General features: G+C 34.6%; 1 protein-coding gene across 2 annotated transcripts in view; it reads left to right on the plus strand.

Annotated features, from left to right (window-relative positions):
- Window positions 1-247: 247 nt before the first annotated feature.
- LOC128889482 (mitochondrial carrier protein Rim2) overlaps window positions 248-14,873 on the plus strand; it is a 39,349-nt gene continuing 24,723 nt past the window's right edge. For both annotated transcript variants that reach the window (XR_008460451.1, XM_054147152.1), the window contains exons 1-3: window positions 248-524; window positions 7,553-7,738; window positions 10,532-10,806. Coding sequence is in view for 1 of the 2 variants with exons in the window: in XM_054147152.1 (XP_054003127.1) it covers window positions 484-524; window positions 7,553-7,738; window positions 10,532-10,806 (502 nt within the window). In the remaining variant the exon portion in view is untranslated. The remainder of the gene's footprint in view (window positions 525-7,552; window positions 7,739-10,531; window positions 10,807-14,873) is intronic.

Below are 14,873 nucleotides of genomic sequence, written 5' to 3' on the forward strand. Positions count from 1 at the left end.
CTATAATTTCACACAAAAGTTTTTTGTACCTATATGGAATTTGAATCTCTTTCGTATGATGGAATTCTCGATTCTGATTGGTAGTCGCCATTCAGTGGCGCCATCATGGCACTTAAACCTGCAACTAAAAAAAAAAAACAGGCGTTTCGTCTCTTCAAGAATACTCTATGGCTCCGACAATGAGTTTCCTTTCTATGAAACTATTTCGTAGTTTATGGCACACGGTACGTCGTATCGTATACGCGATGTGGTCGATGCAATCAGTTGTTTTCGAGCTTACGAACGTACAAGTGTTGTCTTTCTGTTTCTGTCGGTTGTTTTCGTTCGATCGTTGAGGCGAGAATCGAATAACATCGATCGACTAGTGCTTGTAAAGCAGTTTTCGGCGTGATTCGTGCGTGTGAACGTTCAGTGGTTTTCGTTAATTTTCTTGTCGCGAAGTACATGCTTCCGGAGTGACGGAGTATTCTGCTAAATCGAAGAATGTTGGATCGCGATACTGCGATACATCTCGTCGCCGGAGGGTGGGTTCCGTTTTTTCTTTGCTTATCTTCGAAATAAAACCAACCTTTAAAAAACGTGACGACAGTTTCCGTCGTCTGTTCGAAAGAGCGAGAACACACGTGAAACCGGAGATGGGCAGAAATCTTATTTAGATAAAAACGATGAATAAAAGACGAACAACTATGTATTTGTTGCGGGTTACATAAAGATTGGAATTTGAATTATACAATGATATGTTTCACAATGAACTAATGAAACTCCTATCGAATAATGGTCACGAATTAATTGCTACATGTTGATTTTGTCCGTTATTCATTATTCGAATATATTTTGCCCACTTCTTAGTGAAATGCAAGTCGAATTGATGAGTTAACCCCACACGTATTTAGCTCAACGTATTTCGCTTGGTTGGACTAATGTTATCGAAGCTATTTCTTTCCATTTGGAACACGAACAGATTATATAACTTGGTTATAATATCGAACCGAACGAAACTCTGTATACCAGTGTTTATTGGTGTGTTTGGTACTTGTTATATTTTTGTGTAGTGTTGCCTCGTTTTCCAATCAGAAAATTCGAAGATTATAGAACTAGTATTCAGAGACTGTTAAATCTCTAAAATTTCAATAGAAAACTCCAATTCTGTCAAATGCGCGTAAATTCGTGAACAGTAGACCAGCTAGTATGATTTTGTATATTTTCGCAATAAATTTGAAATTGAGGGAAAGTGAATTTGAAGTTGAGGGAAAATTCTAGAAAAGTGGTACTACGATATTGTCTATCGGCTCTTTTTATGTCATCTTCGCCGGTTGCCCTTCGTGCATGGAGAACCGAATTACGAAAGTTTCGTGATGGAAAATTGTAACGATCACAATGTGATTTGTGGCAAGAATGATGTAACTCGAAAATAATATTTTTGCGACAAGGAAGTTTGAACATTTCGAATCATAATTTTCTTAGGATTTCCATACCAATAACTCATAAAAGGTACAGTGACCTGAAAATCAGTGGTTTTTCTGTCCGTTTTTTGGCGACTGTGAATTGAATAGTAGTTTACATCAGACTTTTCCAAGGCCAGCCCGGGAGCTTAGAATTGCGACGAATTTACCATATCACCTAGTGCGTCGACGTTAATAAACTAACTTTATCAAATTAATGCAACAAATAAACGTAATATCGAATTGAAGACTTTTTGAGATTGTTCTTGAAAATTCTGATTAAATTTTAAAATTTAAAGCGGCGAATAGTTCATTGAAAACTCAGGGTTTTCTGAAAATTAGGTTATCTTGTACTGTAATTGTGAGGTAAACTCTATAAAAAGATTAAATTTGATAGTATCACTATCGTTATGATGCATAACAAGATTATGTAAGCCTCTGTATCTCTATTAATTTATGAAAAAGTTGATTTTTTATTTTTCTGATTTTACATATTTTGTTAAGTGTTTCACGTTTCCTTTTGGTTGCTGTTTTCGAAAATCTTTTCGTAATATGTAGTTTATCATAAGGGATCATTCAGATTACAATTCAGTAGTAAACACGAGAAAATTGTTGGCGTCTTTGGATGCGTGTTATTGTTGCAGGAAATAAGTAGTTTGTGAGCATCGGTTGAGCATCGATTTCAAATTCCGATGGAGCGAGATAACCTATGTTGGTAAAATGGGAATCAAGTCTAGCAGTAGTGCAAACGAATTCAGTAGTAAGCACGAGAAAATTGTTGGCGTCTTTGGATGCGTGTTATTGTTGCAGGAAATAAGTAGATTATGAGCATCGATTTCAAATACCGATGCAATGAGATAACCTCTGTAAAATTGGAATCAAGTCTAGCAATAGTGCAAACGAATTCAAATAGCAAATAGTTATTGCATAATTGTCCCGCGTTTACTGCTAATCAAGTGCCTGAAGCAATGATTCGATACTATATACAGGGTGTCCCAAAACTCGGGTAGGAGCCGGAAATGGGGGTAGCTGAGACGATTCTGAACAACAATTTCCTTTGCAAAAATGTCGGATGGGGCTTCGTTAAGGAGATATTAAGCGAAAACCCCGACCAATCAGAGCGCGCGTAGACCGTTGGAGCGGCCGCGGTAGCGAAGGCTACGCGCTAGGTCGATGCATCGATGCACGTCGAGTCACTTGTTCGCGTGCAAGCGCGGCCGCCAGCGCGTAGCCTACGCTACCGCGGCCGCTCTAACGGTCTACGCGCGCTCTGATTGGTCGGGGTTTTCGCTTAATATCTCCTTAACGAAGCCCCATCCGACATTTTTGCAAAGGAAATTGTTGTTCAGAATCGTCTCACCTACCCCCCATTTCCGGCTCCTCCCTGTGTTTTGGGACACCCTGTATATGTATCACGGGTTATGGATATTCGAATATCTGCGTCTCAAAGGAGATTCGCATCGATACGAACAATTCAGTTGCACCTTGAACTACGTAGGGGTTAGGTTAGGGACGTCGACTCCCTGCGTAGTCGAAAATATGCGTGAAATTGTTGACTCTTCAAAAGCTTCGCTACAATAGCCTACCGTTGACGACAAGATACCTTTTCTCTATATTGTACCTGAAAATAGTACAATAATGTTTAACGAGTATGATTGCACCGCAATTACACGGTAATTACTGTGCGAATGCGTTGTGGTTATGTACATCGTATGCGTGTCGTTGCGAACGTATTTTTATTACATTTTGCTTAATTCTGAAACAAAATAAGTATTAGGTTGTTCCAAAAGTTTCTTTCGTAATTTGCACTCAATTATTTTGTGCGGTAGTGTTTATATAAATAGACAATCTAATTTCTTAGATGTTGATGTTGTAACAGTAATGGAGCAGAACGAATCGCACACAATTCAGTAATGTAACATTAGACATAAAATATCGTGTATGTATTACTTATTAATAAAACGAAAGAAACTTTTGGGACAACCTAATACTTAAGTGGGTGATATCGAAATTAAACAAAACACGTATAAGTGAATTGTTTAAGAGTCAACTATATTCGATATTAGACGATCATAATAGATCTTGAAGCTGTGATTGGTTATCAAAACGTTCAATAAGTTTTGAACATTTTGTATGTAAATGTATTGATAGATTCATTATAATTTGTTTTAAAAAATGTATTTAACATGTTCAAATAGCTATTTAAATTTTAATGAATTGTTACATCTTTAAAGATAAATCAATTTCGTTGATTTTCAAAATATTTACTGGTATTTCAAAAGTCTATAAGTGATATACAAATGTATTATACACAAATAATTAACTTTGTTAATTTAACAAAAAAAAATGCATTAGTACGTTCAAATTTCAAAACGTTACATATAAATCTATACAATATCGATAAACTGGTTGAATACTGACGAATTTAGTTAATTGTTTATAAAAAAGCTGTACATTTCACAACACATGAAAGTTTAAACAGCTATTGGGATGTGTTAAATTCATTTTAATAAACAAATATTGATGAAAATATTTACGTATATTTAAATGCATTTATTTGGTAGGAATAAATATATTTTGTTTAAATATTTCTGGATAAAGTGACCCAAACATTTTCGATCATGTTTAACCCAGGAGACCGTGCAGCTCCATTCAAAACTTTTGTATATTTTGAAGAGAAATAATTTTTTAAATTATTAGTTGTGTTTGTGACTGTATTGTTTTATCAAAAATATGATCTTTTCGTACAGTTCTTTTCACGTGTTTTTTTCCAATTTACTTATCTATTTTTTCCTCATCATGCGACCTCATATGAAATTTAAATCTTCCGTTTATCACTGGATATTAGGATATTACACATCGCTATTGTTACCTTCAACGCATGCGCATTTTTGCAAATTCTAAACGCTTTTTTCTACGCTGTGATGTTATTTTTCGTGTTTTATATATTTGCACTGCTGTAAGATGCATAGTACATTTCTCTTACTGGTAACATTTACTCCTGCAGCAATTTTTCTTGCTGTTTCTTTTTAAATTCGAAGCTATGTGGATAATGGCATGTTTCTCGCGTTCCTGTTTCACATGAGAGATACTCTAATAAATCGCTCGTCATTTTTTTAATTCTGTTTAATAATTTTACGATTTTAGACATAGAGCACTTCTCTGAACGTAATAATAGACTTTGTTTAACTTTATTTTTCTCTGGAATCTTAACTCTTCCCGTTTTCAACATAAATTGGAAGACTGTAATATATCTTAGAAATATTCTGTACATTTATGCTTTCCGTGATATCCCAAGTAGCCACTATTGTGAAATTTAAGACGCATAAACGTTTCAAATGGTCTACCATTTTGTCCCATTGACTCACAGATTCTGTTTACATTTCTTTTCGTAACCTTCGCAAGCCATGTTTCAACTAAAGCGATTCCCAGTTGTTTACGTAAAATGAGGCGCGCAATATACAAAGGGTGCACAAAATGTACACGTTCTTACGTACATATATAACAATATAAACAAAAACATTAGGTGAACTGTCATTTTATCCTACACTGTATACGTACAGGGTGCGACCGAATAACATGTGCTACCGGTCACGAAATGGTTCCTTATGAAAAGTAAACGTTTCATTCAGGATCGTATAACGTGTTTCGTGTTTATAAACAATGATCTGCCAAGGAGAGGCCACGATCTGACGGTCACCGAGTTGAATCAGCTTTTAACACAGTACATGTAGTACTCTACTAGAATTACTTCGACATTTTTGAGAAAAATTAATTTAAAAAATATGACGCCGCTTCGGTTCTTATCTTCGGTTCCTATCTTCGGTTCCCTTACAATTATTCACAAGACGTCAGCGTAGTTGAGGCAGTTTTTTCTAATTTTTTTTTTATTTAACGTGACCACAAATATTTATATCTATAAAAGTAGATCAATTTTACCAAAAATTTTGCAATATTCAGAAAATGTTTTTTACTTACGCACGAGACAATGGTTTAAAAATTTAGTTAAACGCATACAAACAGCTACTTGTCTTTCAGAAAATCAGCGAGAAATTTCATCGCGCGAGGACATTATTAAAATTTATTCAGCAACCCGTGATCTATGTTTATGCATGTAATTGATCGTCTCAGTTTAGAAATTCGTGTATTTTTTAGCACCACGTCGTCGTTGGAAGTCTTTTTTCGCGGTTCGGTATTTTTCTTCGAATCTCAGCTGCCAAGACGTGGGCGGAATTTATATGCAATGCATTTACGAATATTGCTGACGCCATACCGGTCGTATTTTTGCCAAAACTTTTGTGTAAACATTGATAGAATTCTCCCTCAAGAAGTGCATGTTCTTACGATGAGAATATATTTTTCTCTTATGTAAATGAATTAGGTTCTCGTCGATTTATCGCAATCTTTTGCGCGTTTAGAAACCTACTACGCAGTTCATGACAATGACTTAGTTCGAGCAATAATATTGCCACCTACTAGGAGTGTGTGGAATAGTAAATACTTGCAGGGATCTGAGAGTAATGTCGATAGAGAAGTATTAGGTGTAACGTAGTTGCACAGTGGGACAGAATCATAATAAACTGGCGAAAATTAGAAAGAGTTTTCAGATTTCCATAAAACTGGATGTATGATGGTTTTTGTCCCCTCAGATTATAAAATTCGATAGCAGAATTTTTAAATTCAAAGTGTTGGCCCCAATATGGCCACTTCCTGTGCTACAAAATTAGATTTTCATGCAAATTTGTTCATACAGATTTTTCAACTCTCAGATTACGAATTTGATTCCAGAATTTCCAAATTCAAAGTTTTGGATCCAATATGACTGCCTTCTATGCTAAACAGTTATTAGATTTGCATGGAAAAGCGCAATACTTTACCTCGATAATGTATAAGCATAGTTGTAAAGTTTATATTATACAAATAAATGTAGTACAGAAAATATAAGTAAAAAGGAAATGTTATTAACCACGCCAGTAAAAGATAAGTTAAAAATAACAACAATATCAGTTCGTAGTTCGGTTTTTTTTAAAATTGATAGAAGTCCTCAGTTTTTGTAATCTCATAGTACAATTTAAAAAAAAAAAAACGGATTCCAACATAATTGTTAATCCTGAACAATTACAACACCTATTTGCGTTTGAACTTTAGTAAGTCGAAGTTCAAGGAGAACAAATGTGTCGAGTTAAAAAAAAGTGTCGATTTCTAAAGATCCAGTAAACAGAATCTCGACTTTCGAAAGTATCTAAAACAAATGAATGCATTTACAACTGTAAATTCATTAAGAGTAAAAATTCGATACTTTTGTTCATTTGTTGTCTTAAAATAGTTATTAGCCTTGGATTTTGTAAAATAATTCTGATTCTTTGAGGAAGATAAATAAGACTTGCAGATTTTGCAAAGCAATGCAATGTAAAAGAAACAGAAGCAGAGTACAGTCGTTTTAAAAATGAGCGTAATGCGTTTCAAATGGAAAGGTCAGTTTATGTAAATTCAACTTGTAGAGGTCTAGCGTGTGTTGCTCAGCATGGAGTTAACTTCCGTTAATTTGGGTTAACTATGTTTTTGTAATCACCGAGTTTTCGTGGAGTCGAATGAATACAGTTTCGACGTATGCGGGTCCCACTGTAGTAATAAATTGCTCGTAAAGTATATTTTAATTAAGGAAATAAAAATTTCGTCTTAAAGGAACATCAGTTTAAACATAAATATGTATCAAACATTTCGAGTCTGTATTTTTTGGGTCCTTTCGATAAACAGTAAGGAAGAGCAAATATTAATTTGAACATTTATTTTTTCTTTCCTTTTCTTTTTCTTTTTTCATTTTTTTAAATTGCCATTTGTTCTTAATTATGTCTCATCAAGAGGACTTAAATAAATACACAATCGAAGCATCTCAAAATAAATATTTCTGTATTTAGACAGATACTTATTTTAGTCTAAATTTCTTCCTTTATGAAATTATACCAACAGTTTGAAAATCCATGGAAAATAAAAATGTATCAGGTCAGCCCCCAAACACTCCACTAAAATTCACCTTGTGAGACACAAGAAAAATGAAACTAAATTAGGTAAACGAATTTATCGCTGATGATGCTTCTTATTGTTTACAGAGTGGCTGGCACAGCGGGTGCAATAGTCACATGTCCCTTGGAAGTGGTCAAAACACGTCTACAGTCTTCCTCGTCTGGTTTTTACCCGCCGCCAATCAACAAGGAGCTGACTTCCGGTCATGTTACGTGCAAAAGCCTTCTGAAATCAGAACAGAGGAGAAGATTATGCACCGGGGGCTATACTAGGTAATTTTGCTTAATTTGGTATAGAGAGATAACATAGTGCATTGATCCAAGCAATTATGAAATCATTTTTCTGGATAATCAAGAAAAGCATTAGTAGATCTAAAAATAAAATTATGAAGATCACTTGCTTTTAGAATAGTTGCTCGAGAATCCTCCCTTTTATATATATTCAAATTAAATCTACAATGTCAAATTTTCTTCTTTAAAAGTCCCTTTATATGTAAAAAAAAAAGTTTCAATAACAAAAGTAAATTACATCTGGACTTTGTATGCATTGGAAAAAAATATTGACTGGGCCAGACTCCTCCCTTAATTTGTTGGATGCGTTTAATCATTCAGAATGTATTTATACTACTACTATTGACATTATATTACGTTAACATAATTATAATATCATAAAAAATGCATACACCGCTGTGAATGATGCAAAATTAGTTCAATGTCCGATGATATAGAAATGAGTAATGATAGTAGTGTTGTTATAAATAATTGAGTAGAGGTTGTGTATATTTTGTATTACGTATTCTATGTTAAACTACGTTAGAGTGACGATACTTTTTGTTTTCGTTGATTTTTAAGTAATACTTTCTGTACCTTTTAATCATCATTTTTTATCTCCAATTTTAATTAATTTTCTAATTAATTTTCATTCTATTTCTTAACATGTTTCTTCTTAAACTCTCTAATTATGATTTTTTCAAATATGACTAAACTGTATGTTTGACTCGATATCATCACGAATAATTCAGTAGAGATCGTTTATGTCATATCGACAATGTTTTCGGTTTATTTCTAATTACTTATCTACTTTTTTTTTAACATGTTACTTTTGAAACTCTGTAGTTATCATTTGTAACTAAATTTCTATAATTTTTCTTTCAAATACTGTATCAGTTTGACTTAGCATCACCCGTTCATATTCAACTTCCTGAATTGGCATTAAAACACAGTTAAAACAGACTGTCTAAAGACTCGAAATTTAATTTTCGGCAGAGAATCGCTTGCTTTCACCTATTGTTTCTCGAGCACTCCCACGCGCAAAGAATAGTAATGTAAAGGGCTCTGTAAACAAAGTCTGCACCTGTCTTTACAAAGCGTTCCACGGTAATTTGGTCGTACTGCACATATACGGATGTGTCTGACATACTTGGCTGTTCTTACTCGACTAATTCTCGCATTCGCTGCATTCTTTGGCCCGAAATAAACCTTCAGCGATGGTGTATCGTGCAGCCGGCTGACGATTCTAAAAATCGATCCCAAAGGTTGTCGGGAAAGCTGTAAACTTTTCCTTAACGAAGACTCACAAATTTCTGCTACGATTTCTGTGTTGAACTAATCCTTCTTTCTTTAAAGTTCTTTGAATAGTTTCATTAAACCCTATCGCTCGATTAAAGTATTATATGTATATACTTGGATACTCAAAAGGAAGGCTTGATTTTATAAATTTGTATGATTGAAATATAACACTTTGAGTGTCAGGTATATTCATGAAAATATTTATGAAATTCAGATTTTGTTCTTATAGTTACTTATACTATATATTATTGGAAACTATACTCTAACATTTGCGGTAGTATTTATTTTTATAATCCGATCAAAATTCACGAATCCTATCCAGACTTAATTTTTTTAACACCTGATCTTCAAAATTAATTTTACAATTCCTTAGTGAAAATCCCTATCACCCATACATGAGCGACGTGGCAATCAACGTCTTGACTTGTTTCAAATCCTTAAAAATGGCCACTATTAAAAAGTACAGTTCATAAACACGATAAAGCAAAAGATTATGAGAAAATACTGAAAAATAATTAGTCTATAGCCTCGGCTTTAGAAGGTGAAAGTAAAGAAAAACAAACCAATTTGTCACATATATTAATATAGTTAGTACCTGTGCAACGATCGCAAAAACTACAATTTTTGCGTTAATCTTTTCGCTCCTTATTTTGTTACTTAAAAAAGAATTAGATGTAAATTTTAATTTTACCGATCGTCGCGTACTAACTACACTAATATATTTCCAAAATTTATTCGATTTCTTGTTTGCAGATGCGTTCTTTGGGTAGCATCGTGAACCCCGAGCGCTACACCTCGTTGACGCCGATGGCTGTAGCTTAAGTATTTTTCAATGTTTGATCGATAGTAATTCTTTAACTTGTTCATGAACCATACGTTTCACTAGTGTAAAAACATTTTTTTTTTTTTTTAAATTAATAAATGAACAAAACATTCTAAAATACAGCCTCTTTTATTGTTTAAAAAAGGGGTACAGTAGAATTTCATTTATTCAAAGTAATGACGTCACGGTTCTTGATCATTCGAACACATTGGCGAGCTTTGATTACCCGAACTCAACTGAAATAGTAAAAAGAGAGCCAACAAATGTAGATGAACCATATGAGGTGTTACGAACGACAAAACATTCCTAGTGAAATCATTAAAAAATGATATGAAAGTTGTTGGAGAAGAGTCGATAAAAACGTAGATAAAAGAAGCATTAAATATTAAACTCTCTTTTGAATTTATATTTATATTATTTTCATCTAATTTCGACGACTATACTGTTCAATAATATCACTAAAATAAAGTATATAAGCTAAATCAAAATTAGTACTCTTTGCACAGTAAATTTGCACGGTACTGTAAATCAGTGACCTGTAAGTGCTGCACTCTTCCTGTTAGTATCAACCATGGGTAATGATACGGCCCATAAATAGAAATTGTGTAGGATAGACGAGTAGGATTAACGTTCCTCTCGTGCAGCAACTAATCGATTCGTTCCATTTGTTGCAGACATGACCTGGTCGCCCTATCGCACTTCGGTGTCCCGACTCCTCCTGGCTGCTCTCCACGGTCCCACTCGACCCCAGGTATCTATCAATGCATACGATACATCGTCGAAAACGAAGGGACTCGTGCCCTGTTCAAAGGGCTCGGCCCAAACCTCGTAGGCGTTGCGCCTTCAAGAGCAATTTACTTTTGCGCCTACTCGAAGAGCAAGATCGCCTTCAACTCAGTTTTACCCCCGGACACGCCGATCGTTCACGTATGCTCTGCATTCTGCGCTGGTAAGTCGCTCCTATCCGTCAACAGTTTCTATCCGTTTTTCCACCTCCAGGGAATTGTATTCATTTTAATTAATATTACATTATACTAATATTATATTCATTTCTAAAGCTTAGAAATTGATAAAATTGAAATTCAGCGTATAAACCAAAAACGCTATCGTGTAGAGCAAAAAATTCTGCTTTGTATGGTTTATAACAGTTTCATCGAATGGTTTATTTGATCTCTACCATTTAAATTTGAAGAAATGTACAACGACTTTAACGGGTTTAATAGATTGAGTGAATGCTATAATTAGACTGTCCAAGTTTATCCATTTATGATAACTGAAAATTATAATAACGGGAAAATTCGTGAGGATGTGCACAAATTTAAAAATATATCAACAATAAAATATATGTATATTACATACTCTTGAGCAGTTATATTTAGAGCATGCGAGTATTCATATAAATTAACTAGAAATTATTTCATACTTTTTAGTGCAGTTTTAATGCCTTTCGAAGTCGGTTATTGCTCTTCGATTAATCTCAAGCAGGCTTTTGATAGAAAGCTCAGTGGGGTCAAGTCGCGCGTCATTCGCCTTATCTCTTGAATGAATTAGTCGTCATTAAGCCGCAAATAACTGGTTCCCGATTGTGACGCATCTTCGGACTGATAATGTAATCGAGTGCTTTCTGATTCCTCGCGATGAAGAAGTGGCCAAGCTAGGACATTAAATTGTAGGTCTTCAGGATCTTAACTGAAAGTAACTGAAAACTCGTGTAGTATAGATATTTGTGAAAAATAGATAATCCTTCTAATCAAGGATTAGAAATATCATTTAACCTTCTGTCGCAGTGGATTTTGAATGTTTTGCGAGTCCTAGCAAGAGGTCGCAATATTTGCCAACGAAATATACATATAGGCGATCTTTTGTTATGTTCATTTGAATTACTTTATAACTACGTTGCTTCTGTACGTTTTAATTGGCCGAATTATTCGTTGAGGAAAGAAAATTATTTAAAAAAAACCTCTGACCAAATTAAGTGACATAAATTATTTTTGGGTCTTGGACAAATTATGAAAAAGGGTATTGATAAATATTTGTAACAAGATATTTAGAAAGATTATGAAACAGGATACTGATGAATATTGATCACAGGATATGAATTTAAATGCATAAACTGGATTCATCCTGGCGTATGAAATTAGTAACTGTTATAAACAGGTTGCTGAGTAATCATACACTTATTTAAACGCCAAAATGGCGTACAATGATAGAAGAAAGAATGCAAGCTGTGCAAGTTGAAAATATTGCTATATCGATACATGACTTCAGTGTCCTTGGGGTTATAGAGAATTAAATACAGGATGGATCGATAACTTTGATCATCTCGAATATCTCCATTATTCCTAGAATTATAAAGATACTTTGTATGCAAAGTTTATATGGCTACGAAGAAATTCATAATATTGCAGTAATCTTTCACGATCACCTTCATTTATTTAAACGGCATACTACATTTTTTTTTAAATAGTGCACTTACACTCCTAATTACTTGTTTGGATAACATTTCATTAAATCGAATATCTGGGTCGGTATCAATAGATTTGTATGACACTCGCCGTTGGAATGCAAAGGGTTAAAGGTTCGCGTCGATATTCCGCTCTCTAAATTTAATTTTCAATAACTTTTATCGTACGTATTCTTGGTGCGAAAACATGAGAAGTGGAAGATACCGTAAATTTTATCGTCGCTGCTCTCCTCCCCGCGACACTCCGTTCCAGAAAAAATTCAGTGATATCGTCCAGACCAGATTTTAAGTCGGTTTATCTTACAGATACGGTCCATGTTTTAACCTAATAACATCAGACGTGTCTTTACGGTGAAACAGCACAGAAACGAAATCACGTTATTTTAAGAAATACAGTAAAGTCTCCATAAATGCACAAACTCGGGACTGAACTGGTGCATTTCTGATAGAGTTCGTACATTCTCTGACGTTTGCCGACAAGCTTCGAACGTAAAGAAGGACATCGAATAAAAAAAGAGGACAACAACGCCAATGTAACGCAACGGTGAAACTTTTTTGTTGTAAAACTTTTACCATCATATTCCTGACATTGTTCCGGTTAAAATGAAACCAAACACGATATAATTCAGACTCAGAACAGAATTCATATTTACAATTCATCTTTTTTTAGTTAGTGTTCTATGATGTATGATACATAATTATACTATATCGTCTTGTCCTTTAGATCAATAGGTAGTAACGCCAGTTGCCGGTCCGCCACAGATTTTAAATTCCCTAAGAATTTGTCAGAAAAATGTCAGAAATATGACGGTGAAGGTTTTACAACAAGAAAGTTAATAATAAAAAAGTTTGACCGTTGCATTAAATTGTCTCACCGTCATACCCCGGTGTTTTCGCTCCGTCCTCTTCTTTATTCGATGTCCTTCTCTACGTTCGAAGCTCGTCGAGTTAGTAACGTTAGTAACGACCCTCAACATTGGGAGCATGCGACCCCCATAAATTTCCATCCATGTTAACTTTTAGCCGAATAAAGATAGTGCAATTGACGTCTGTGTTTAGTCATCGTGTTTATTCAATATTGACGCATCCTGAATCGAGGAATTAATTCTTAATCGAATAACGCTAATGATAAATCTGTATACAGGGCGGTTCACGCAACTTATTCACCTCGATTAACTTTTAAGGTATGCATTCCCGTCTCCACCTACAAAAGGGACCTCATACACTACACAATGTGCCTCTTCGAATCATACAACTTTTGTATAAAAGTTTTGTCATAGAATAACATAACTTAGAAGTTAATCGAGGTGAGCAAGTTACGTGAACCACCGTGTACACTCATAAATCTGTAGACTAGCAATGAATTATTCGAAAATTGAGTAACTTAATTAATTCGATTACAATAAATTTATAAACAATTTACGCGTTACAAATTTTGCCAGAATTACGAAATAAAAATGAGTGTGTGACATCTATGCACGGTAAAAGTGAAACTTCTTTAACAATTATGAGAGACAGATGGGCACTGAATAATAAAACTTAGCATTCTATAAATGTTTTGTTATTACAACTTAAACTCACAAAATTTACAACTCAAATCTACAAAAATCCAGTTTGACTCCTTTGACTGTTGATACAGTTTTATTGCGAGTGCATACGAAGGCCACACGTTAATTTGTTTGAATGCAAATTACGTAACGATGGAGCAATTGGAGAGGACGCCTATATTTGTTCCGCACAGTTCATAATTCATCGTGTTCTCGTTAATGGGATGATATCTTATCCGGAGAAAGCTGAACTTCAACCCCACTTGTCGTAAAGAGAACTCTTCGCAGGGGTGCCACGATAGCAAGTCATTTCGTACGCGATACTAATGTTGAAGATAGTCGCGGAACATGACTGCAATTCCATTGTAATTCGGATGAAAATTTGTTTTTCTGAATATTGCAATGAAAAGTGTCTGATTGAGCTAGCGCTTCTTCGATACCCTTGGGGTAATCCTTGTTTCATTGAATCCTTTATTGTACACTATACACGGTCTGTCTAAAAAGAAACCAAACTTTTGCTATAAAAAGAAAAAAGTACAAGTAAAGTTTTTACACACACGTTTATTTACTCAAAATAATCTTCCTCTGCGTCAATACAGCGCATAGACCGCGTAATTAACATTTCGAAGAACCTTTGCAGCTCCTGTTTTCCCTCATTGTCACAGTCTCTTTCATTGGAATTGGCATTGTTACCTTGGATCATTCACCCTACTCGCCTGATCTGTTTCTCTGCGATTATTTTCTTTTCCCAAAATTGAAAATTCTAATGAAATGTCACATTATAGCAACAGTTCGGAGATTCAGGCCGCTGTAACAGCCGTACTAAACGGGCTACCAAAATAGGAGCTGCAAAGGTCCTTCGAAATGTTAATTACGCGGTCTACACGCTGTATTGACGCAGAGGGAGATTATTTTGAGTAAATAAACGTGTGTGTAAAAACTTTACTTGTACTTTTTTCATTTTATAGCAAAAGTTCGGTTTCTTTTTAGACAGACTGTGTAGAA

Source organism: Hylaeus anthracinus, unplaced genomic scaffold, assembly GCF_026225885.1.
Source record: "Hylaeus anthracinus isolate JK02 unplaced genomic scaffold, UHH_iyHylAnth1.0_haploid 11997, whole genome shotgun sequence".
Lineage (NCBI taxonomy): Eukaryota > Metazoa > Arthropoda > Insecta > Hymenoptera > Colletidae > Hylaeus > Hylaeus anthracinus.